Below are 27,482 nucleotides of genomic sequence, written 5' to 3' on the forward strand. Positions count from 1 at the left end.
ACTTTGTCTGCTCCATGATTCAAGATGGTGGTTACTATACTATTTAACAAAACAATTCAGCATAAGGGCATTTTGAAGCTCTCATTTTCCTACTCAGACCCAGTTATGCACTGGTGGGTGAAACTATTGAACAACCTAAACCTCTGGTCCACTCCACATACCCTGCAATGACAGTCAATTACTATCTCTGCCTTCTGAGAATCTGCTTGTATTTCACTGGTACTTGTTTACTGTGTCTCTCAGATGAAAGGGCCTCTATTTCCTGGTCCTTAATGGCTAAGAGGAATTTAATCAACAATATGAAATAGACTCATTTCTTGCCTCATGACTTTGGAAAAGCATTGTGTTCTAAATGCTCCCAGTAGCACACAGGTCACCAGTGCTGGGTATCAGGAAAGCTGGTTCTTGTCTGTCCATCCTAGGTTTATTTGAAATATACATGCAGAAAAAGTAAATTTTTAAATGCCTGGTCTTATTTTTTTTTCAAGTCAGGGTTTCTCTGTGTAACTTTGGCTATCCTGAAACTCACTCTGTAGCCTAGGCAGGCCTCAAACTCAGAGATCTGCCTGGCTCTGCCTCCTGGATGCTGGGATTTAAGGAATGCACCACCACTGCCCAGCCTGTCTTATTCTTATTAGACCTAAATTTTTCCCTAATAAAAGTCATTTGGTCTGGCCTCCCAAGATACATAAGAGTCTCCCCTTGAGTTTGGAAGCATTGCTAGGGCCACCACCGCAATGGCTAGACTCTGAAACTTTCTCCCGAAGGATTGTGCTTCACATGCTTGTTCCCCAGCTGGTGGAACCTTCTAAAAGGCTCCGGGACCTTTAGGAGGTAGAGCCTTGCTGTTGGAAGTGTGGGGCCAGGGTCTGGCCTTGCTCTCTAACTCCTGGTCCATCACACACCATCAAAATTCTGCTCTGTATTCCACATAACAATGAACTAAAATCATCTCTCTATTAGATGCTACAGTCATAGCAATAGACTGGAACTAGTCTCTGACTAACAAAATGAATCTGGATCTAGAAACAGATCTCTGAAGTTCACCATGACATAGATATATATATGATCCCATAGTATGCCCTCACATGAGCACATGTACTAGAAACACAAAGACATGAACAACCTGAGGCTCTGCCTCCTTTACAGCAAACATATTGCTCTGCCAGAGTTTCATGGATGCTAGGATCAAAAACAAATTGCTGCTCACAGCAACAGAGACAACGGGAGTGTTGGCAGTGGCTCAAACCCTTTCCCACACCAGAAAGGGCTGCATGATTCTCTCTCTCTCTCTCTCTCTCTCTCTCTCTCTCTCTCTCTCTCTGGCTTGACTATCAAAAACAAAGAGCTCCAAGCTCGGAAAACCCATTTTTTATTACTTTTATTATGAAAAAATATACATAACATAAAATTTGCCTTCTTGATCAATCCTTAAGCATGTGAATCAATGGCATTAAATCTTTATGATGGCCAGTAAACTTTCTTGAGCTTTGAACCATGGGAGGCATTTCCTTTGTTATTAGAGGACAATAAGCAGACCTGGCCTCTCATCACTGTTGGTATTCTGGGCCACATAATTTTTGTTGGGGAGAGTACTTATGTGTATTACAGGGAATTAGTGGCTCTTTTGACTACTACTCACTAGATCCAACAAAACTCACCAAGTTTTGACAACACATCTCCACAAACAGCCAAACATCTCTCTGGAAACAAAATGCCTCCATTGAGGGTGACTCTCCTATAGGAAGTCGGTACCTTTACTCTCCAAGGCCATTCACTATACAAACATTCTTGAGAAGACATTCAGGGCCAGTGAGATGCCTCAGTGGGTAGAGGTGCTTGCAGGCAAGCCTGAAGACCTTAAACCCTGGGGTCTACATGATGAAAACAGTACACACACACACACACACACACACACACACACACACACGTATATACCTATGTATGTGTGTGTATATACATATATATTCATATATATGTATATGTGTGTGTGCATGGAAAGTGAGGATAGTAAGGCAGGCCTGTCTGTTAAGTTGTCACTATGGTCATTTAAGATAACAGTCATGCAATTCCTGTCCCTCGGCATGTACCTGATAAAAGATGGCTGCCATTTAATGCAGACCATGTAGGGTTCTTCTTCAGTGCTATTCTCATTGTTTTGGAGCTAATGAATTTCTCCACAGAACATCTGGCTTCACAGAATATTCAGATCATGGCTACTTAGGACACAAAAGTGACTCTGAGACCACCACCAGGGGCTGGTGCCCAGTATGAAGCAAGAGGGCCTAAGGATCCCAGAACTGAATAGAGCAGAAGAAAGCAAGTAGAGTCTTCCTTTCTCCAAGTCCTTCTGTCTGCTGGTGCTGTTCTTGCCCAACGTTTGTCGTTTATCTGTCACTCCTGCCCTGCTGCATTTTGTTCAACTATCTCCACACATCCAATAAGAAATCAAGCACTGCCGATGCAAGGCTAATCCAGTGGCATCAAAGATCCACTCTCCCTCCCAAAGTCCCTCCCTCCAAATCAGAGAACACCTAAGCAAACAGACCCTCACAACTGCACAGGTTGCTTAAGAAGCGATCAGTGGAGAGACATTTCCCTTACTGGTGATGCTATGGTATTGTCTTCATATTTTGACTTTAGAATATAAATTAGTCTTGGTTTTTACAACTAATAAGTTTGGTATATACATGATTACTCTTCTTTGTCCGAAAATATAATATTTAATTATGATTTCACAGTAGAGTTAAAATTCTGTTTTCTCCCAGGAGAAACAAAGTAACTATAACTGGGGTTTATGAAAAATTATTAGTGAGAGCAAATCTTAGAACGTAAATTGGATTTTGTAAATCCGTGAATTTCAGCACATCCGGCTTTTCATCAGGACAGCGTGTGCAGAAACTATGATGGGTTAGTTAAGCATCAGTCTCGCCACTGCCCTGCTAAGACATACACGGTGGGAAGATCACTTGTGGATCTGCCCTATTATGAAATTTGCTTTCAGAAAAAGAGATAGCACATAATAGTCACAGGGCACATGGCAATTCCTAGCCACCCTGCCTTCCTTCAGAGTCTGGCATTAACCCACCCTCCAGAATGACTGTAACAGAAAGTGTAACAGAGTTTTTCAAGCATTTTGTTTCAAAGTTCTCCAAATTATTTCAATATAAAGTCAAGCTTAGAAGTACTAGGATAATATGATCTGTATACTGGATGGTACCAGGGTCAACAGTTTGGTTAAATAGGATTCTACCTTATTTATAATCTCCTTTAGAATGCAAATGTATTCCTGTGTGTAAACTCAGTTTGGTAGATACAGTGGAGGTCCTTCAAATGTTCATTGTCTCATTAATATGTACTCTCTAAAATCTTTCACTGTAAAAAATTCAGAAAGTGAAGGAAAGAAAAACATCCTATATTCCTATAGTGCTATTCATATTTAATAATCATTGTAAACAAAACAAAGTGTGACAGGGTGTAGGGAAATGGCTCACTGAGTAAGAAGCCTGCTGTTAAGCATGAGGACCTAATTGCAGATGCCCAGAAGCCACATGAAAGCCAGGCATGGCACACCTTTAACCAGTGTTGAGTTCGCAGAGATGGGGACTTTCTAGCCAGCTAGTCTAGCCAAATCAGCCAGCTCCAGGGTTAGTGAGAAACCCCACCTCAGTAATAAGATCTAGAACAACTGAGGAAGACACATGATGCATACCTCTGACCTACACATACTCACATACGTGCAGACAGACACTTGCACACACATATGAACATATAGTTAACTGGCTGGCTTCTTGTATTTAGCCAGAATTAACATGACTTAATTTCTTCAGTTAGCATGCCTTCCTGAAATGCAAATAAGTTCATTGTTCCCCTGGACTAGGAAAGGAAATTACTACACACAGAGAACACATTTGAGTTGTATTTGTGTGAGCAATTAAAAAACAAAAACAAAAACAAAAAATCTAACCACCCAAAAAAAAAAAAAAAAACAATTCAAAGACCTTGAAGGAGAGAATATCAGGCCATTTTTTAAAAACACTTATTTTTTTTTCCTCCATATAAAATGACTTTTCCCTAGATTAAAATTCCCAGCCAAGGCTCCTTTTTTAAATTAGACTTTCTCTGTGAGCTTGTGGCTGACATTGAGCTCCTGATTGTCTCGCCTGCCTATTAAGAACACACATTTCCACATTAAAGAGAGACAGGTGGATGCTCTCTGGAGGGGTACTGGGAAGAACTGGCAGTGCCATGTTATGCTCCAAAGATCACTGGACACCTTGGCCCTGGGTGTGTGAGGGGAACCATGCCTCTGATTCCTGTTTCCATGGATTTCAGAGGTTTGAGGACTACCTGATCCACTGGGACCTCAACCTGCGTGTCTTCATCTTCTTGGACTTCTGCTGCCCCCCTCGTTTCAGATCTCTCTGTCCCAGCTTTGAAAATGCCTTCATCTGTGGAGCCAAACATAGGTGAGAAAAAAATCAAATCCAATAATGACATCATGTGGCTGAAAGCTGACATTACAATGAAATGTCAGAAGGGAAAATACATACATATATTCATTTTTTCTTTAATGGCAATGATTTAAATGTGCCTCCCCCACTCCCACTCCCATCTTCTATTTTAACTGAGAAGAGGTCCAGTGGCCATGGTAAGCCTGTCTTGGGAGAACAGAGCTCAAATGGAACAAATGTCTGCTCACACATTGTTGCTTAGTGGGTGGCCTCAGTGGCCAGAGATGGAAGGGACTCCTGGCTAGATTCCAGTACCCCTCCTACCCAGCAATCAGTAACAATGCTCCCTGCTTTACAAAACATTTAAGAATTTCCAGTTCCCTGGAGAATACTATGCATTCAATACAATGTAGGCAAACAATTCTCTATATTCAGGGTGGTAAACAGGTTTTATTGCAGCAGGCTCAGAGAGGACTGGCAGCATCCCTCCAGAAAGTCAGCATGCTTTAGTTTTGTGGATTTTTATAGGATTTTCACAACCTGTGGCTTTAAGCTCTTGACAACAGAGGAAACCTAAGCCCCTAGGGATTTAGGCTAAGCTCCTTCAACTTGTTTCCTTTTGCAAAGCAGCAGTCTCCATTTTTCATATATGAAGGACCTTTAATGTCTCTCCTTGGCCTTCCCTTCTCCAAGCCAAATAATCAAATCCCAGAGCCATTTGTCATTCTGTCTGTCTACTACTTGGCTTCCAGACAGATTTAGTGCTGCAGCCACCCTCACAGATGTTTGCTCTGTCTAAATTTTTAAGGCTCTCCAGGGATGGAAATGTTACCTCCTTTACGGGTATTCTATTAGATTACCCCTACAATCTAAAAACTGTTTCTCTTTTGTCTTCAAGTCACCTTTATTTCTGTAACAAGGGCATGTTTGCTAGAAAAATTACTTAATACACACCACACATTGCTAAAGTTCCAAGGTCAACTTTAACTACACACAAAATGGATGCTTACATTTATTGAGGAACAATTTATACTTTAGGAAGCAACACAATAGCATAAGATATGAATGAGATGTAGCACCCATACATCTGGGACAAAGGTCAGAGCACTCACAGGTCATCTGCTCCCTGTGACTGCTTACAGCCCCACAAAGCAGAGAAAAACTGACTCCATAAAGCTGCTCAGAGGTTAGGGGTCTCATTGATAAAACTACAGGAGAGTGTAAGGAATGGGGAGATGACATAGCCAGGGAAAGACACAGGGAAGGAAGGGGAAAGAAATGGGAAGGGATGGAATCTCAGGTACAATTTACATTCCTTTCTTAGATTACAGAACAGAGAGATGGCAGATATAGTATACTGCAGCTACGACTTACTCCAAATATTGGGCTTTCTTACAAAGAAACAACATAGAGAATGCTCTATAATTTATCAATAACAGCAGAGTGCATTCACAATCACTGTCAATGTCTACCTCTGCCAACAGAGCTATGAATTGTCAACAGATGTATTTTAGAAAAGGTATGCCACCACAGAAAAGGCACATTCATTAATAAGAACTGAGGTTGGGGTTGGGGATGTAGCTCTGTTGGTGGAGTGTATAAGTAATGGGCTCCAACCTCAACAATGCATAAACTTATAAAGTAATGCACCCCTGTAACCCAGCACTCAGAAGGTGGAGGCAGATAGATCAAAAGTTCAAGGTCATCTTTGGCTACATCATGAATTTGAGACCAGCCTAGGACATATGTGAGACTGTCTCAACAACAATAATGTCAACTTGAAGTGGACCTTGGACAGAAAGTGTCAATCTTAAGACAAAAGAAGTTGGCAAGATCCACCTTGAGATGGGAGAGATACACAGAGAGTACAACCATGGAGGTGTTCACCAGGGTGGGGCTGGGGGTTCATTCCTCAGTGAGTGGAGATGCTGATGCTATTCCCTCCAGCATCAGGGAAGGGGACTGGAATGGGTAAAAGATTCACCACAGTCAACATAAACCAATGCTAGAAGAAAAGGAAAGAATCCACTGGGATGCTAATTCATTCTCACTATAAATGTTAGTAAAGGTAAAGGTGGTGATGCCCTTCATTCTTAGAGAAAGCAGACCTTTCAAAAGTAGTCTTATTATTCATCTTGATATGTTTGCAGTTCAGAAGTTAAAAGATGAAGGAAATAAAGACTCTTCCAATATCTCATGGCCCAGAGACAGCTGTCACCAACATTCACAACTCCTCCTCTTAGTCTTCCACTCCTCTTCTTCCTCCCCCCACCCCCCGCCACACACACAAATAAGTAAAACTTGAGATTTATAAGTGAGTATCTACATTAAAATTATACCATGAGCATTTATCAAGCCATCAAATATTACTGGGAAATATTAAAACATGGTGATGTTGTACCATAACTACACTGAATAATAAAGATTGGGTTTTGCATGGAGACATTGCAAGGAGTTGATTGATGTGAGGTTAGTAAAGAATTGCCACTCTGGAAGCAGGAAAAGAGTCCTGGAGGCTCAGCCCAGGTGGAGAGAGATCCCAGGGGCAAGTGCTACCTCCCTTTATGTACACAGCAGAAGCAAATATCTGTCTTTTGAATCCTTGTTTCCAAGAGTAAGCCTGGAGCACTAAACACAGTAAGTTCACACTGAACATTTATTGAAAATAAGGTGGAAACAAGCCCCGGGTTTACTCTCTTTCTCACACATCAATTTTCTTCCTGCTTGATGTGCCCTCCTTGTGTGCAGCTGCTTCAGACACCTTATGGGTATTTAGTTCTTCCTTCCCACACTAGCCTCTGTGTACACTGACCTCCTAGTTTGGACACAATTATATCACCTCCCTCCTCAGTATCTCATTGGTTGCCCCTCCTACCTCTTGCTCAAGGAAATCTCAACTTCCTATTTCTTACTATCTGAGTAATGATGCCCATGGGAGCATTCTGCATCCTGGTCCACACATTATCCATCTCTCCTACTTCCTACTCCATTGACAGAGCCTCCGCTACATCTACCAAGTCTTCATCACCTTCCCTAAGTAATATACACTACTAATATGTGTACTATGTTGTTCCATAATTTGTGCCTACATCCTCATGTCTGCTTCATGCTTTCCTGGCTTGTCCTGGTAGAGTCTAACCCTCAGTTCAAATTACATTCAATATTAATACTCTATAAATATCACCTACAGGCTCACCCTAAACTACGCAGCCAAACAAAACCAATCATTTCCTCCCAGCATTCATTATCTCACTGTTCTTTCATAAATCATTATTTCATTTATCAATTTCTATTGCTTACTCTGTCTTGCTCCCTGATGTTCTACAAGTCCTTCAGGTGTAGACCACATCTTTTGTCTTTGCAAGCCTTATTCCTGGCACAATGGCTACCTCCAAACAGATTTTGAAAAGAATGCTTATCAAGTTGACCTGACAGTACTGAGTACTATGTAAACACAGAATTCTTGCCATTGCCTACAAATATTAACTATAATAGAATTTCAATGTACATATGCCTATTGCCAAGAATAGGAGTCCATGTGGTATTCAAAAGTAAACCCATAAAATTGTGTGTGTGTGTGTGTGTGTGTGTATACATTTTAAGCAGATAGGCAATAACATAATGCCTTATATCTTTACTACTAGTTTAACCCCCCTGCCTTTCTCCTGTTTTTATCTCCCTACCTCTTCCAAATTGATGTCCCCCTCACCCTATTTTTCCCTTCAAGTCACTTGCATACACTTATTCTTCTCATGGTTTAAATGAACTCTTCCCATCTGGGATGACAACACTCCCCCAAGAGCCACAATCTAACAAAAACCCCAACACCATGCATAAGACTCCCCCTTTGACATTGCTAGTCAGAGTCCTGAGGACTAGAGTTTGTGGTACCAGAAGATGTTGTGCAAGCTTCCAGAGGAGGGAAGCAACATTTGGAGACACAAATGGAATGCAGGTAAAGACACATGTCATAAAAGGAGATATAAAACTGATTGCTATCTAGTTATAACTCTTTCATGTATCTGTCTCTCATGTGTGTGGGGGGGGGGCGTTGATAAGTACCTAACAATGTAATGACAGTGAAAGTGTATAATTCAAAGTAAAGCTCGATGTCTTCAGAATGGCTATTCTATCTATACAGAAGTTCATTGACATGTGTAGACTTTGAGTTTGGCTAATCTCACTGATTTTTTTTCAAGTTCTCCAAAATAAAGTTTTGGTTAAAAGAATAAAATAAAAAGTATTTAATTTTGGCTGAATACATGGCTCAGTCTACACAAACATGAGGACCTGAAATCAATTCCAACACCCATGGTAAAAAGAAGAGAAGGGGGAAGAGGTAACAGCTAGGTGTAACACATACAATAGGATCCCCAGAGCTTATGGCCCAGCCAGTTAGCCTAGTCAGAGAGCTCCAGGTTCAGTGAGAGACCCTGTCTCAGAAATAAAAGGTGGAAAATGATTGAAGAAGACACCAGAAGTCAATCTCTGGCCTACACACACACACACACACACACACACACACACACACACACACGCCCACTAATTCATCCTTCAACATCTTTCCACTACGCCTTATGTTCTTCACAAGATATAAAGAGTTGAGGTTGGGCAGCACACTTTCCCCCTCCTGCACATCGATTTACACCACCCTCCACTGTTGCCAACAGAAACTCCACTTACAACATGTGGCTTTTTACTTCCCACACCCTTTGCTGCTTTTCACATGATTAGCTATTCCTCCCCATTCAGTTTTCAGAAAAGTATTCTTCACTCCAGTGCCAGAAGCCACCACTCACTCAGTGTCTCACTCTCAGTCTCTGCCTGGTGCTCATTTGTTTGGTAACTTCCTGTCCATCACTTTCTCCCAAAGCAGAGAGCAGGGATGTACCCACCTTGTTCATTACTGCCTCCAGCAATGAACAGAATGCAGCACAGAGACATTGAAATGCGATTGGACACTGAGGCACATTTGTATATGTGAGGAGACAACAGCTTATAAACATTTCATTTCATTCTCTGTTCTTACAGGGCATTTGCCCCAAGCTGGCCACACTTACAATATAATGTTAGAATAGAGACGGGGAAGAATAATAATAAAGGAACAAGAAGATTGAAGTACAACCTAGATTGGGATAGATAAATTGTTTATATGTAGAAGCCTAAATAATAGTCCCCCAAAGATGACCACATCAGTACTGGGACTCTGTGGTGATCTTATACTTCGTGGACCCGAAAAATAAGGGTTCATCCACTAAGCTTGATGTGGATCCAAAAGTTATAATGGTGCCTGAATGTGAAGGGGGAGCCAGACAATAGGGCAGAAAATGAGATAGGACCTGGTGCCATCACTGGCTGTGAAAACAGAAGAGAGCCCGCAGCAAAAGCATGCATGCTGTCTCAGGGAACCAGAATAGCCAGGACTCAGTTCTTCCTTTGATTTTGAGCCCAGTGAGGTCTATGTTGGAAGTCTGGCTTCTAGAACTACAGCCTTGGTTTTGGGACAGCCATGGGGTGATTTGTTATAGCACTCAGAGGTAGCTAACACATTACAGGTCCAGAGAAAACAACCCCTTCTAACTCCAGCAGAAACCTGCTGTGCAAAGACAAGCACAGGAGGCTCAGACCCCTTCTCCATCTCTTGCCAAGGAGACAGTGGGCAAAAACCCTTCCTGGAGCCACTGGTCCTTTGTTTTCCTCCTGGGGCAGTTATTATCTGTCTTTCCCCTCCCCTCCAGCATGCAAATGTCATCACCAGCATTCTCCAACAAAAACAACTGCCAGAATAAAAGGGATCCAATATTTTAATGTTCTCTCTGCCTGAAACCTTTGTAATAAAAGCTGTTTGCTGAGAAACTAAGGAGCAAGGATGAACTCGATACACAATACTGCTCTCATTCAATTACTGCACCAAGGATCGAATTCAATGCTTGAATGCACACTACACCCAAGCCCAGCTCTCATCTTTTCTTTTTGTATCATGAATGGACATTTTAGTGCATATTACACAGTAAAGCAATAACAAACACTCCAGGAAAAATAAAAATGCTCCTCAATTATTTTTCACTTATCTCTTACGAGTTTTATTGCCTAAAATACAAAAACAGAGCTGCTGAGGTAGGGAAGGCATCTCATCTCACGGCTGTGTTGTTCAAAATAAATACGAATTTGTTTCTCCTGCTGAAATGTGAAAGGAAACTTTTAACTGGTGATTCCCAAGCTTCTCGGTGACCACAGCTGAGATGAAAGTGTCTCTGACTCTAAAGCCCTTGGATTTCAGCTCATTACCGTCCTCAGATAAATAAGGTGATCGAATAATGATAAGTCGTGATTCAGTCCTGTTACTGGTGGCAATCAGTCCCTCATGGCCAACAATCTCAACAGAGCTATTATACTCATTCTCTCTCTCTCTCTCTCTCTCTCTCTCTCTCTCTCTCTCTCTCTCTGTCTCTCTCTCTCTGTGTGTGTGTGTGTGTGTCTGTGTGTGTGTCTGTCTGTCTGTCTGTCTGTCCGTCTGTCTGTCTCTATCTCTCTGTCCCTGTCTCTCTCTGTGTGTGGTCAGTGTGTACATATATGTACAGGTGAGCCTGCATATGCATGTAAGGAGGTCAAAGAGGGACCTACTCTATCACTTTCTCCCTGAAACAGGAACTCTCCAATGTTCACACAATGCTGAGGGTACAGGTGTGGACAGCTATATTCAACCCTTTATGTGAGCACTAGGATTTGAAACCATATGCTCACACTTTTGCCAGAAGCACTCTCTCCCATAGAGCCATCTCCTTAGCCTATCAACACAATTATTTAAATTAGAAGAAAAATAACAACCTGATGGTCAGTATTATATAGTTCATGAAAACTTTAGGTGTTTATTAGCTAAACGCTATGTGAAGAAAATTCTGATGGCTGTGAATACTTTTTTATTCAATATATTACTATGATTTCCTGATAAAATGTTAAATTTAAAATAAAGTGTTAAGTTTTAAATGCAGCTTATTAAACCTAGTAGATTACTGGGACAATATAGGGAAAGAAGGATTTCTGGCTTTGAATACATAAAACAATACTCTAAGAAGAGAATGTCCACCCATTTCTAAGGAAATAGTCTATTCATCACATCAGTCAGCAGAGACAGAATCTAATCAAAATTCACAAGATGAAATAAAAGCTGTTTCTGTCAGCTTAATATTAGTGTTAAGTACTTGAATATTAGTGAAATATTCTGAATTTCCATATGGCTCTTTGTAGACACAATGCACTACTGAAAATTAAAGCACACCCAGGGAGGTGGTCCAGGAGGAAGCAGGCCCTGTGAGGGCTAGCAAACACAGAGGCAAAAAGGAAGACGCGTGTAGAATAACACTTCCTTATGGAGGTCAGCCAGCTCTCCTTGGACCCTTACAGAGGCCATGGTACCCCTTCTGACTCATACATGTGTACACAAACATGCACCAACACACACACACACACACACACACACACACACACACCACTAAATTAACATCTCATCACAAAAAAACCTGAAAGTTGCCAAGGACAGCAAATGTTCTGAGAACATCTAACTTGGGCAGGAAGATAACTGAATGTTTTCAGTCACGAATCCTCCCAGTATGTCTCATCGCATCTTATAACTTAAGCCCAAACTCTCACAAAGACACGAACATCACAAGTCCTATTTTCCTTCAGCCATTTATAAAGTTACATGAAAATAACTTCACACACTTACACAGCCTGTGCTTTTATATCTCTAGCTTGAAATGTCTGGTTTCTTTCTGCTTTCTGACTCCCACTGCAGGGTATTAACTATCATCAGCTATGAAATTATGTATAAATTTGACTATTAAATATTTGCATAGAATTGATTTTAACCATATGTATTTTGTCTTAACTTTGAATACATGTAACAAAATAGCCTGAGTGTAGATAGAAGCCAAAAGATTGTTATCATTGATTTCTCCAAAATATGGGTAATTTTGCTCTTATGTCTGCATTTATATTTTGTTGTTTTTAGACATAGATGTTTTACATTTTCCTCAAAGTCAGATATTTTCAGAGTATAAAATTAAAGCACATATTTCTAACATATACAATTTGTGACGTTTTACTTTATAAGGTGTATACATTTTTATACAATTTTTAAATCTATGGCAGGTACATATGACTCTGAGGAGGTTTGTCTAAACTAATAGATAGGCAAAGTTTTACTTTTTCATTTCCAGTCTCAAAAAACTATCCTGAAAAATCAGTTTTAATACATCAGAATTACTGAATTATTCTCTTCCAACCTCAGTAACTGACATTACCTAGTAAGTGACCAAATTTCACAGTTCCAGTTCCTAATTCTGGCTGGTCTGGCTCCCACCAAACAACCTTGGAAATTCCAGTCTACAAAATTCCAACACTGAAAACATTTGCACTTTCAGAGTCCACGATGGCAACAGAGTACTGACTCCCTTGTAGCACGAAGCCACGGCATTCTTTCAGATGTTCATGCATTCACTTGCTGGTTATGCTAACAATGCTGAACCAGCTCCAGAAAGAATGGCAAGGTTTGACCTCAAGGTGCTTATTACCTCCAGGGGAATTACATGGGAAAATCCATAGTGCAGGATGATAGATTTTTCAAGTGCTACACGGCTGTTAAGAGGGTGTGCAGAGGATCTACATGACCCCAACTGGATGGCATTCCCCTACATATGGAATTGGGGTGGGGGGATGGGAGGGGAGGGTGTTTAGAGTGCATGTGAGAGGGCAGAGAGGGTAAAAGGGAGGGAAGGAGGGAGGGAGGGCTGGAGGGGAAGGAGGGAGGGAGGGAGAGGGAACTGGGAAGGACATGTAAAATAATAAATTAAATTAAAAAAATGCTTTGACTCCAAAATTTAAGTTGAAGGACAAGTTACTGGGGAAAAGGATTTCTATTTCTGTTTCCACAGAAAATGAAAAGATGTGGATTCCTTCCAGACTAATGTGGTTTGATCACGCCAGACCGCCTGAAACAGAGTACAAGCTAATCCTACATTCAAAACAGCTGGACAAAACAGCCCTACAGACTACAGCCAGGATATCTGAATCTTCTTCGAATCCCCCCAAGACAGCGCCCCTTACCAGCAGGAAGTAGTTTTGAAAGAACGATGCCCAAAATCCCAAATATTGTGTATAAATGTTTGTTTTCATTTAATTGGTCTTTGTTATATAATATTAAATAAAATAAAAAAAAGAGGGTGTGCAGAGATAAGAACAGCCAAGGAGAGGCAGTCAGGGTTGGCATGTGGCAGACAGGAGCTGAAAATCGAAAGACAAGCAGCATTGGCCATTGATGTGCAGAGTACAGATCTCTGGACAGGAAGTTCTAGTATTCAAAGGCTCGGAGGCTGTAGATAGCTCACACAGAGGCAGGAAGGCTGCAATACTGAGGATGGCAGGTTGTTTTGCTGGCAAGAGAATAAGGGAATGTTTTAGAAAACCTTGTCTGACATCACCACAAATTTGAACTTGACCATTAAAATTATGAAGAGCAGCTAAGGGACTTTAATGCAGAGGGCGAGATGCATAAGACTAGGGAAGAGATGAGTGTATTCTTGAGGTAGAGCTATCTAGGCAGACAGGGGTAGATATTTGCTACAGGAGGAGGTAACATGGAAAGCATTACTCATGACTCCTAGGGTGACAGTGTCAGGGGATAGGACAGGTGAGAGGGAGAAGATTAGGAAAGGAAGTCTGGAACGAGGGTCTGATGGGAGCCACCTACATCAACATGCAAGAGGGAGAGCAGTGGGGCTGGGAACCAAGACAGGGAAGAAATGGGAAAGGAGACGAATCCCTGCAGGGTGAGCACAGATGTTCCAAATCCTAATGTGCATGCAGCACCCATCCCCATTCAGTGTGGGGAGCGGGGGAGGGGGGTGGCCTTGTGGGGCCAGTCCTGTCCTGGATACAGCAGGTCGGGAAGAAAGTACCATGTGCAGGATCAACAGACAGGAACCAGACTCTAGATGCTTTGATGACAGAACTCCCTCGCCACTGGGTATGGGATAAGGAGCGAAAGGGGTTGGAAAAGGACTCTATGCCCTGTGCTTTCTGACTAGTTGTGTTATTCATCAAGATTGCACTGACAAGGAAAGGAAGAGTCTGGAAAGGAGGTGGAAAATTCTGGTTTGACACCAGATTCTCCTGCTGTGTGATGGGGTGAGTCCTGATAAGCTCATCAAATGTTGAATATGCTACATCTAGGTACATTTGCTGTATATAACCTGCCAGGGAAGCAGGTAAGTTAACTGCAAATCTTCACCACTTCTTCCTTTCCTTTGAGTCCAATCCCCAGTTTTATCCCAGCTCTGCTGAGTCCTCCTCTTCCTCTCTGATGCCAATCTCCAATGGATCTAGACCTTCTCCAACAATCCTTCTCCCTACTCATCCCATTATCCCAGCCTCCAACACCTACAGGCACTCCCTGGGAACATTCAAGCCTCAAGGATCAGGGAAACAAGCTGCTGGGGATTTTCACTTCTCTCTTCCAAATTCAATCATCCTTCCAGCACTCCCAGCTCTGTAGCAGATCACCTGCTGCTACAGTCTTGCCCCACTCCCACCTCCAGGGGAACACACAGCTCTTCCCCTCCAAACTTTCTTCTCACCACACATCACTTTATGACAGTCACCAACTCCAGCAACATTCCATGAGAACCCACAGGCCTCTCCACCCAGGAAAGCAGGTAGCCTGACTACAGATCTTCACCCCTCCCTCCTTTCCTCCAAATCCAATCCTCCAGTCTCAACTCCATCTCTGTAGTCGAACACCTGCCTTCCCCTACTCTTTGGCCCCATCTCCAGTGGACCCAGATGTTCTCCAAATTTCTCCCACACTCATCCAGTTATATTTCAACCCCCAACTCTAGCAGACTTTCTCTGGGAACCTACAAAACAAGCATGACAGAGAAGTAAGTAGGCCAGCAAAACAATAAGGAACAAGTGAATAATTGAATTAAAGAATTACTATAAAAGTATCACCAAGAAAAAGTATCGCCAAGCCTAATTTCAAATTGTACTACAAAGCTATTCTAAAAAAAAAAAAAAAAAAAAAAAACGGCATGATAGTGGCACAAAAACAGGCATTTTGATCAATGGAATTGAAGACCCAGACATAAATCCACGTATGGACCCTGATCTTTTATAAAGAAGCCAAAAGCACACACTGCAAAAAAGACAGCATCTTCAACAAATGGTACTGATCAAACTAGATGGCTGCATGCAGAAGAATCCAAATAGATTCATACTTAACACCCTGCACAAAACACTCAACTCCAAATGGATCAAGGACCTCAACATAAAACCAGATAGAAAAGAAAGTGGGAAATAACCTTGAATAAATTGACACAGGAAAATACTTTATGAATACTATTAGTACAGGAACTTAGATCAATGATTAATAAATGGGACCTCAAGAAATTGAAAATTATCTATATAGCAAAGGACACCATCATTCAGGCAAAGCTGCAGCCTACAGAATGGGAAAGATTTATTATTATTATTAATTTTATTTTTTATTTATTCTTTGTGTCTTTCACATCATGCATCTTTATCCCATTTATTTTCTCACCCCTTCATTTCTGCCACTGCCCTTGCAGCCCTCCCTCCCAAAATTTAAAAAAAAAATTAAGAGAGAAAAAATAAGGAATATCTCATCGTGGAAATCTCATCGTAGTGTGATACAGTGAGTCGTGCAGTAAACCCTTTTGTCCATACATCTTTACTTGCAAGTGTTCATGGCAAAGATCATTGGTCTGGTTCAAGGGCTTTGGTTTCTGCTACACCGTCAATGCTGGGCCCTCACTGGGACTCCTCTGGGATACCCTGTGTTGTGGAGATCCTGTAGCTTTGGGTCTGTAGGAATGGCCCCTTCATGTGCTCCTGCAGATCACATGAGGGAGGATGTTGTGGTGGGCCAACTCATATCCCTGGTTCTGGGTCTCGATAACTGCAGGATTGGTCAGCCTGACAGACAGATCTCCCTGATCCTCACCACCAGGATGAGCTCTCCAGCATTGCCCTGGCTTTTATCAACTATTTATCTGATAGAGGGCTAATAAACAAAATATATAAATAACCCAAAAACTGGTTATCAAAAAAACAAATAACCCAATTTTTAAAATGGGGTATAGACCTAAACAGAAAATTCTCAAATGAGAAAACTCAAAGGGCTGAGAAACACTTAACAAAATGTTCGACACCCTTCATCATCAGGGAAATGCAAATCAAAACTACATTGAGATTTCATCTTACATCTATCTGAATGGTTGAGATCAGTAACACAAGTGACAGCTCACACTGGCTAGGATGTGAAGAAAGGGGAACCCTCGTCCATTGATGATGGGAGTGCAAAATTGTACAGAAACTACAGAAATCATCTTCTGTGGGAATAGATCTACCTCAACACCCAGCTATACCACCCTTGAACATATACCCAAAGGTCACTTCATCCTACTTGTTTAATATTTACAGTTGCTTTATTCATAATAGCCAGGAATCGGAAACTAGTGTCCCGCAATAAAAAGAACTGATAAAGAAACTGTGGTACATTTACACAGTAGAGTACTTATTACTTGGCTGTTTAAAAAATGAAATTGTGTAACTTTTAAATAAATGGATGGAACTAGAAAAATTCATCCTTAATGAGATTAACCCAGACCAGAACAAATATGGTATTTGCTTATATTTGATTATTAGCTGCTAAGTCAATGATAACCAAGCTACAATCCATAGAACAACAAATTAGACAGAGTAAGGGTCTGGGAGGGGTGTGTGTGAAGGGGAAACAGATAGGTCTTCCTAGGATAGGGAAATAGAATATAAACTTATAGATGGATAGAGCAGAAGAAACTAGAATCAGAAAAATCAAGTGAAGAGGGGGAATGAAGAGGGAGACAAAGGAAAAAATAAAGGGAAAGACAACTAAAAGTAAAGGCCATTTGAGGGTTAGTATGGAAACCTAATGTAGTAGAAGCTTCCTAAATTATATACATATACGATGATGATACAAATAAAATCACCAAATAAGGCGACAAACGGAGCCCCAATTGGACATCTCTTGCCACCAAATGACACTTTTGGTGGATTTGACTGGATTACATCTAATTTAGTTATTGGCTAAATAATAACTAAGGAGTCCCAAAGAAACTTACAAATAACCTAGGCACTAGGCACATATATGATGTACATACATACATACATGCATGTAAAACACTCATGTACATAAAATAAAATTAATCTAAAAATTTTTTGTAATTAAAAAAAGAAAACAAGCCAATTTAAAAGTGAGTTATGGGAGCAAAGGATTACCAGCTTACAATCCACAACCCCAGAGAAACTAGGAAACAAGGAGGGCCCTAAGAGAGACATACATGGTCCCCCCGAGAAAGGGAAAGGTACAACATCTCCTGAGTAAATTTGGAGTAAATAGGAGGACAGGAGGGAGAGGGAACTGGGATTGGTTATGTAAAACAAGATTGGTTTTAATTTAAATAAAAATTAATTTTAAAAATAGGCTATGGGTCTAAACAAAGAGTTCTCAAGAAGAAATAAACATGGCTAAGAAATGTCATAAAAAAGTATGCAGGATCCTAAGCAATTAGGGAAATGCAAATTAAACCTACTTTGAGATTTTTATCTCCCCTTACTCAGAACCACTAAGATCAGGGGGAAAACAAACTGACAACAAATGCTGGACAGGATGCATGAAAAGGGGAAGCCTCAACCACTGTTGTAAACTGCACACTGGTGCAGCTACTCTGAAAATCAATGTGGAGTATTCACTAGATAGACAGACAGACAGACAGACAGACACACACACACACACACAATATATATATATATATATATATATATATATATATATATATATCCAGCTATGCTGCTCCTTGGTATATGCCCAAAAGACTAGAGTAAACACGGAAATCAGGAAAGCAAAAGGGATCCCTGGGTGCAGATGTCCAGCTTCAGTGGGGTTCAGATTCCAGGGGAAGAAAGGGACAAATGTTCACCTGAGGGTTCAGCAGCTCTCTCCTAACCAGAGAAACTCTTTATGTAGCATATTGACTACATGATCTATTTGTAAGCATCAGAGGCTAGATAGATAGAAACATACATGCATACATAGAGATATGTACCTATATGTGAGTATATTTGTATACATGAAACAGTCATATTTAAAGAAGACATCATAAAGTTGTGGGGTTACAGGAAGAGTTAGAGAGAGAGGGGTAGGAGTGATGTAGATACAGTATTCATGTATGAAGTTCTCAAAAACATACAATTATTAACTAAAGAATATATAGTTGGTAGCTAAAATCGAGTGTGTAGGTAATAACTTTGGATAAGAATAGAAGTTAGCTTAAGAGCAAATTCTGCCACTCAGAACTGCAGTGGTAGACAGAAGTCCCCAAAGACTTAAAAGGAACAGCAAGAAGAAGGACAGATCATAGCAGGCTTTCAGGAAGGCTCTGGAAAATCAAGAAGGGGGTCATCAGTATTAAAACTGCCCCAGTTTTGGCATCCCAGTGGTCATCTAAGTGGGACATATTTTAGTAACAGTGAAAATCAGACAGTATTGAATTTGGTACAAAGAGGAGATGAGGAAGGAGGAACAGGCAGTGTAGACACTCTGTCAAGATCGCTGTCTATGAAGCCAAGACAGACCACAGTCCTGGGAGGCTGGGCTCCTGGAGTCCTGGGCTCAGGGAGGCTGGGAGGAATGAGAGGGGTTAACCCCCACCCCTTCTGACTCCAGCCTCCCAGAGAATTCATCCCAGTACTGTAACTGCTGCTCAGCCTGAGTCCCCAGTGCACAGGTGCGTATTGGGAAACCCAAACAGTCTCAGAGAAACTCAAGCAATCCACACTAACTCATGGCCAAATTAAACCAAAGCAATTCATCTTGAAAGGACAAATGTAACCAGAGCTGTATTTCATGTACACACCCACCATCCCTTTATCCAATTATTTATTGGTGTGTAACCAGGAGCTAAAATGCTTCAAAGGATTACACCACAGCAATCCAATGCAGTGGGTGGAGGAGAAAAAGGGAAAAAATTTGGCAACAGCCCCAGGCACAGGTCAGTTTACATGACAACACATTCACTGTGGAATGGTCAGTGACAGTCACCTCAGATGGGAACTTAAGACCTCTTGGCTTCAGGAGACTGTTGAAAATTCATACAAGACATCTGGAAAATAAACAGAAGCTAAGGAAAGACTGAGATCATACATTTTCAAACTCTGTCTGCAGGTTACAAATTACCATAGAAGGTTGAAGTAGTTCTCTTGATGGGCTGCAATTGTAATATTATCTAAATTATTTATAAGGTATAGACTTCAAGGGTTAAATGCACAGCTCCACTATACATTGTTATGGTAGTTTTACAATTTAAGGATATTTTTATCATGCTGCACTTTATAGTTCTACCTCTGGTCTAGACATTTCTACTCTACCTCTGCTTTAGGGATTTACATGCATATATGTGTACATAGTTATATTGCTTAGGTATTTGTCCCTGCTTTACTCAGGGAAGTTTCAATCAATATTATAGCTAGGTTCCTGAGTATTATAGATTATCTTCATCCTTGTTTCCTATACCTATGAGCTTAGTCATAAATAGATGCTTAATCTTCAAAGACTTCATAGACCTGCAGAACATGGCATTTAAATGTTTTAATATTAGTACTCCATTGACATGAGACACTATCGCTCCTGACAGCACCGTGCACCTTCGTGAAAAATGTTGGACACTGTTGTCACTCCTTCTGGAATCCATCCTTGCTTCAGCTATGGCCTCTTGGGCAAAGAACTGCCCCCACCTCGACCACTGATTTGGACATGCGGTCCTATGTGCTTGAAGGAGACAAACATAGACGACTGCTGAACCCTGCCAAGTCAGGGTAAGACAGCCTTTTTACCTCCATGCTTTTGTTGTGGTCTGTCAGGTACTCTAGGCCTTAGCCAAAACTGGCTGTACCAACACGTTGCTGTGAGACCTTGGGTGACTGTCCAGGTAGCCTGCTGTTTTGTCCTTGCTGCACCTTTTGGAAGTTGCCTATCCGCACTTCCTGCCTACCCTAGTATTATTATTTTCCTTCTCAGGTCTTTGATGAGGTTGAAGATTAAATTATCACAACTATTATTCTCTCTTCCTAGTTAGATATATTAGGTACTAGACTTAAGCTTTACAACTTAGGACAACGCTATTGTAAATCCTCGTTTCAACTTCATCCTAGGACTAGATAGTTAGGTCTTAAGTTTGTATGTTCTCGATTTTTCTTTTCTTAGAGCACACTTGTTATTCACTGTTTTGTATATAGTTTTTGTATCTAGCCCAAATCTTTTCTTTAGACTAAAAGGGGAATTGTAGTGAGATATTCACCTTGTCCACACCTGTGGCATAGACCACGCCCATTGGAGGTTGGAGACAGGGCTGGCTGTGACCTGGGGGAACTAAGGCTGAGGAGGGGGCTCGGAGAGCTCTCTTGCTTGCAGCACAGGGGCAGGAGTACATCTGGAGGCATCCTTGGGACCACGAACCTGCTGGTGTTCATCTGTCTATGTTGTGAGTGTTATTTCTCCCTGAAAAAACATCTATTCGGCCTATTTGTTTCTCTTGATCCTTATTAAACAGCTATAATACATGGGCTGAATGTGTGTGTAACACTTCTTATTGCTGGCTGCTGCTGTTAATGCCCCACAAGAAACAACTTAAAGGTACATGGGTTTGTTTGGGTTTGTGGTTAAAGGTATCAGTCTACCATGTTGAAGCGAGGTGGCAGCAGCTTGTAGCCAAGGCTGCTGGAGCAGAGGGCTGTGTTTTTACATCTGGACAGATGGGGAAGCAAAGGAAGGGAAACGCCAGTGCTCAGCTGGTAGGGTCATTTTTTTCTTTTCTTTTCTTTTTTTTTTTTTTTTTTTTCCTTTTATCTTTTGTTTTTCTTTTTTCCTTTTCTTTGTTTTTTTGTTTGTTTGTTTGTTTTGTTTTGTTTTTAACATTCAATCACAGACCCCAGCTATGGCCTAGTGCCACTCATTTTCAGAGTGAGTCTTTCCTCTTCGGTAAATGCAGTCTGAAAATATCCTTAAAGACATGCCCAGAGGTGTGTCTCTCAGGCAGTTCCAAATTCAGTCAAGAAAGACAAACTGTCACAATGTGTTTTCAAAAGTTTTCTCAGTCTCAACATTCAGTCGTAACATTCTAAGGCTCCAGCGTTCACTGTGAACAATTAGTGACCTCGTGCTTGAACTCTGCATTTACAGTGCCGACACCACTATCAGTGGGAAGAAACTTACTGTTTTCTGAGGCAGGTGCTGCTGTGAAATGAGGTCCCTGCTCAAGGTGCAGGGGCAGTGGAAATGAGCAATTCTGAGCATGTCAGCCTTTCCCTAGGAGAGGGGCTGCCTTCCACCTGACCTGACTGGCACAGGTATTGCACTGGAATTGCTCATGAAGTCCGAGTTAACGCATCTTTAACTTATGTGCATGAGCCGTGCACAGATAAGTGTGCTTCTGTTTACTTTAGATCTCACAAACCACTGTGTTTCACGTGTTTATGAAATAGCCAAGGTAATTTATGGAGAGGATGAAATGTTATCAGAGTTGATGCCTTGCTAACAATATAATTTAGCTCTGATTGGTGGTTAATCTTCCATCTTAACATAAAGTGGAGTTTATAATGCATCCAATTTAGCATCTTATTTGAATATGCATAAAGACAAGAAACAATTGTCAGTAAGTAGATTACAGAATCTTTCCATGAGGTATTTTTTTCCTGCAATATCACCTACCTTGCACCAACTTTTATTTTAAATAGACTGAGATAAATGCATTTAAATAATTCCAACAAAGTCGGTTTTAAGGTGAGTACCATGAAGCAGCCTATGTTGTAATTTAAGAAGAACAGCCATGGAAGAGGGATCAAGCAGAGGGTTTTTTATTAGGGAAAGAGATCATAAAAAGGGGAAAGGGGAAGGGGGAGACTGGCTTCCAGAGACAATAGCAGCAGGAGGGAGGGGAGAGAGGAAAGAGGGAGAGAGAAGAAAGAAGAGGGAGGAACAGCTAGGGGGAGAGGAAGAGGGAGAGGGAAGGATGGGAGGTGAGCAGGCCCCCTTTTAAAAAGGAATGTAGTGAATAAGCACAGATGGCATTCTTAGTGGCTGCAGCTGAGGGTGTATCCTGCCAAACCCCAAGAACAGGCCAGTACACATGCAGGAATATTAACAGCCTAGGGAGGGGGTACTGCTTCTTGGCATGTCACCCAGGATTGGGGGTCCTCATGTGGTTATTTCTTCCTATCAGGAGTGAAGCTGACATTTAGAAAGTTCAGGAAAGGTATCTTGATTCCCTGGTTTCTTTCATACCTGATAATTAAGAAGCAGTAAAATCATCCACTTATTTTCATCTTTAGGAGAAGAAATAAAGGAATCCTTCATTAGATTTTTCTCAAAACTCTATAGTTTTAAATGTTTCCATTGTATTAAGTATAGTATGAATTAATTTTTACCCACTCATTATACTTTATATACTACCAGATAAAATACGACATAAGTATTGGGAACCTAGAAAGGAATCTATTTTCAAGTAGACATCCTGATAATAGCCAAGAAATGCTTCATCATCAGCATTTATCTAGATTGACATGTAATAGTAATAAAAATAAAGCAACAATATTAGTCATAATAATAGTGATTACCTAACAATATTTGCATTTCATATATTAACTCATTTACTATCCATAACGACTTCATGAAACAATTATAACTACCTCCTTTGCACAATGACTTCCTCTGGATTAAACACTCCCTTCCCTCCTGCAAGGTAGGATGTGCATTAGACCCAGGAAGCTAAGGAAGCATAAGCAGCTCAGAGTGCTCGGGAAGTTAAAGAATGCATGCGCATTCGATCCCTCCTCAGCTATATAGCCAACAGCTGAGAGAGCAATCCCTTAGGCAGGCCTCTTCAGTAGAGCTTCCTGCAGGCTGGGCAGGGAGCTCACACATGAGGGGTGGGTTTGAGTCAGTGATCCAGCTGCCTTTGAGTCACCCATGTTTGTATAAGTAACCCCTTACTCATCCTTCTGCAAGTAACCCCATAAACTCATTGGTTCACCAACTTAGAACTGGGGGGGGGGGGACTGTTTCTTTGGACTGTCACAGGTGCCTTTTCTGGAGGTCAATCAACATTTGCTCACATCTCCCTAAGGAATCACACATGCCTGCCTCTTACATATGAGGAATGGGGACACTGAGTTCATCACCAGTAGTAAAATATGATTCAGGTTTAAGACTCTGACATAGGATTCTGCATTTTTAACATCTCTACCACGTTTGGTTTGGGTTTTCAAGACAAGGTTTCTCTGTGTAGCCCTAGCTGTCCTGAGACTTGTTCTGTAGACCAGGGTGGCCTTGAACTCAAAGAGGTATACCTACCTCTGCTTCCTTAGTGCTGAGACGAAAGACATATGCAACCACCATCTGGCCACATTTTTTAATCTGGCAAGCATGACCCCAAAATGAATTGAGACTTTAACTTCATAGGCACCAACTTGATGGAAAATGTCATTCTGTATATGTTTCTCATACTGGTTAATAAATAAAGCACTGTTGGCCAATAGGAAAGGAAGATAGGAGGGACTAGGAGACAAGGAGGAAGAGGAAGTAGTAAGGAGGAGTCAGGATGGAGAGCCTGGAGAGAAGAGAACCGTCATTCCTCCGCTCTCGGTAAGACCACGTGGAAATACATAGAAATGGGTTAATAATTAAGGCAGAGCTAGCCGATAAGAAACAAGTAACCGGGCCAACAGAATTATATCTAATACAGAGTCTCAATGTGTTATTTGGGGCTGGCGCGGCGGTGGGACAAGACCAGACAGCGGGTGGAAAAACCATACACCTTACACCAACTAGTTAGTGGGAGTTTGTGGGGAGGGAGCTAATATTTTCCAGGCTAGTTCCTAAGTTATAGATGAAAAGAAATGAACCCAAAATCTAAGTATGGAGATAGCAACACTGGGCAGTGGGGAGCTGTAGGGGGTATTAATAATTCTAAATTCATGAGGGTGATACAAATGAGAAAAATAAATGATGATAAAGAATATTCCTTAGATTGAGTCAGGGGAGGAATAGATGAGAGAGAGAGAGTGAGAGAGATACCATAAAAGAGGAAGCCATTATAGGTTTCAAGACAAAACTGACTCTAGAGAAATGTCCAGAGACCTACAAGACTGACCCCCAACTAACATTTTGAGCAAAAGTGGAAAGGTTACCATAAATGTCCTTCCCTGGTAATGAGATCAACGACTAACTTGTCCACCATCATAGAGCCCTCATCTAGTAGCTGATGGAAACAGAAGCAGACACCCATAGCTAAACACTGAGCCGAACTGGAATCCAGATGCTGAGAAGGAGGATACAGGATACAGAAACCCACAGAGACAGATGACCTGAACAAGGAGGAGCTAATGGGCCCCCAGACCGATAGCTGGGAATCCAGCATTGAACCGACTCAGACTCCCTGAACATGGGTCTCTGTTAGGATTCCTGGGCAGTCTAAGGGACCTGTGATAGTGGAACCAGGATGTACCCCTGGTGCATAAAAGGACTTTGGGAGCATGCTCCCCATGAAGGGATACTCCCTTAACCTACAGGAAGGGGGGAGGGCCTAGTCCCTACTCCAAATGACTTGACAGATTTAGATAACCCCTTAAGGAAGGCATCACCCTACATGTGGAGTGGGGTGGGGGGGAATGGGATGGGAAGGTGGTCAGGGGGTATGGGAGGGTGGAAGAGAGGGAGGGAGGGACATAGAGGGAATTAAGATCAATATGTAAAAAAGAAAAATAATAAATAAATAAAAAGAATATTCCTTAAAATATATCAAAATTGTGGGTCTGTGTAAGAATTGGAGGAAAAGGAGAAAAGGAGAGAAGTGTCAATTAGAACTTTCTGATGAACTCAGGCATAAGAGGGAAGCATGTGTATCAATCTGGAATGGGCCTTGGAGGGAGCAGAAGAAAAAAGGTTCATCTGTGTTTGCCTTTAATGGACAGGTCAGCCAGTCTCAGCTCACAGGGGCTCTTCCCCATACAAAGACCAGTTAAAAACAAGGACAGAAAAACAAGCTGACCTATATGTATAATAGTAGCAGGATCTATGTGCAGTAGAATAAACTAGAATATAAAATTAACTGCTTCCACGATGAAGTCACAAAACTACCACAAAGCTGTTTTTATCTACTTATTTGAATATATTTATCTACTTATTTGAATATAGGTTTCCCTTTTTTGAGCAAAGGCTAAAGTTTTACTTTATAAAAAGACTGATTAAACTGTATATTTTCATATGACTATATACACAAAATTGATTTCTCCGTTCCAAAGTCAGCAGCCAAATGAATTTAGCATACATTAATGTACTTCATAGCTTGGTTTAAACAGGATTTGGCAAACTGTAAGATAACTTTTTGGGAAAAGCTCTCAAGCAAAGAGGAGCTTATAATGTCACTCAAACCATGTCAAACTGAACTGACTTAATTATGAACACAGTCCTAAGTGTATTCCCACAATCCCGTTTCATTTAAAAGTACCACGTGTTGTTCTTAACTACATGTTAAGCTAAATGGGTTGAAAGTAGATGGTGAAAACCCATGCAATGAGTTAGAAAGGAGGCTGAGGTGTGACCTGTTACTCCTGCTCACGAGAGCACAGTGGACACCAGGCAGAGAGACAGCTTCGTGAATCCCAACTGAAGCATCCAGAGGTCTTTGGTTTGTACATCAAATATGGTATCTCATCTATCGAGTGAGTTTATCTACATTACCAGCCATCTGTGCAATGCAGCACCTTAACTCTTGTCAGAGATGTACACGGTGGTGGGTGGATGCCTGAATACATGGGTGGCAGATAAGCCCCCAGCACACGTCTATGTTAAGTAAACAGTCCATGTAAATGTTTTGCACATCTGACCTACTTTCCTGAATTTATAAGCTTGTAAAATAAGCCATGAATTGTTTAGCTCAGGGATCAAGTCTAGAAGGCACTTTATACATTATCAGGTGCTGAGGGTTTGCAGCTAGCAGTAGCTGTCATACTTGTCTATGTAACCACCAAAGTGGCCCCTGTAAAGAAAAGAAAAGCCACCAGAGGGGGAAAATGGTACAACCGTAGTTCACTGAAAGAGTTTAAGGGTAAATTCTGTTCACTGGGTACTGGGCTTTCCCACCAGAAGCAAGAAGCTTTCTTTCTAGTCATCAGTCCACCTGATGTAGCCCTGAACTCTCTAACACAGAGGGCTGCAGTGGTGCAGACACACCCCCATACTAGAGCAACCAGACAAGCAATGAGGAGATGGGTACCAAAGTTGATTTGAAAGAAACCAACTGGGGGTATGCAGGTTGCAGAGCCCACGTGGTCAGCTATGTCTGAGGGACAACAATGGTCCCAATACATGTGAAGCATTGACGTGAACAAAGGGGATCGACAGGTGAGGACTGACAGGAAGGGAGGACCAGCTAGTGGAAGATGCTTTGTAAACCAAGGAAAAGAGCTGGCCATGGCAAGCTTTTCAGCAGAGGACAAAACACTGTGATTAGCATTTTGAAAAGACCTCCCAAGCAATTTAGGTGTGAGCTGTACTGAAGACAGCTGGGTAGCAGGTGGTCCTCTGTGTGGTAACCTGAGAAGTCATTGGGCAAGTGAGACCTTGGCATCAAATGGGAGGTGGAATAAATAAATGTATCAATGAAGAAGTCAAGAACACACAGGGAAAGAAGATTGAGGATGGGGAAGGACCAAAGAGGATAGTCAGTGTTACAAGGTAGAAATAAAGTTGTAGAAGGAGTGATGAGAGGAGCCGAGGTTCTGCTGGGGACCCCATGTAATAATTCAGTACTCATAGGTTTGTGAGAGGGAATAATAATGCCATTATTGTTTTGTAGCTGAAGGAATCAAGACAGAGGCAAGTAAACATTAGATGAGAGAGAAAACTCATGGAGCAAC

At 41.4% G+C, this 27,482-nt stretch overlaps 1 protein-coding gene across 1 annotated transcript in view; it reads right to left on the minus strand.

Moving 5' to 3' along the window:
* Dcdc2 (doublecortin domain containing 2) overlaps window positions 1-27,482 on the minus strand; it is a 161,627-nt gene that overhangs the window by 13,275 nt on the left and 120,870 nt on the right. The window contains exon 8 of the mRNA XM_051194507.1: window positions 4,351-4,451. Within this exon, the coding sequence (XP_051050464.1) occupies window positions 4,351-4,451 (101 nt within the window). The remainder of the gene's footprint in view (window positions 1-4,350; window positions 4,452-27,482) is intronic.

This window comes from Phodopus roborovskii, unplaced genomic scaffold, assembly GCF_943737965.1.
Source record: "Phodopus roborovskii unplaced genomic scaffold, PHOROB, whole genome shotgun sequence".
NCBI classification, from domain to species: domain Eukaryota; kingdom Metazoa; phylum Chordata; class Mammalia; order Rodentia; family Cricetidae; genus Phodopus; species Phodopus roborovskii.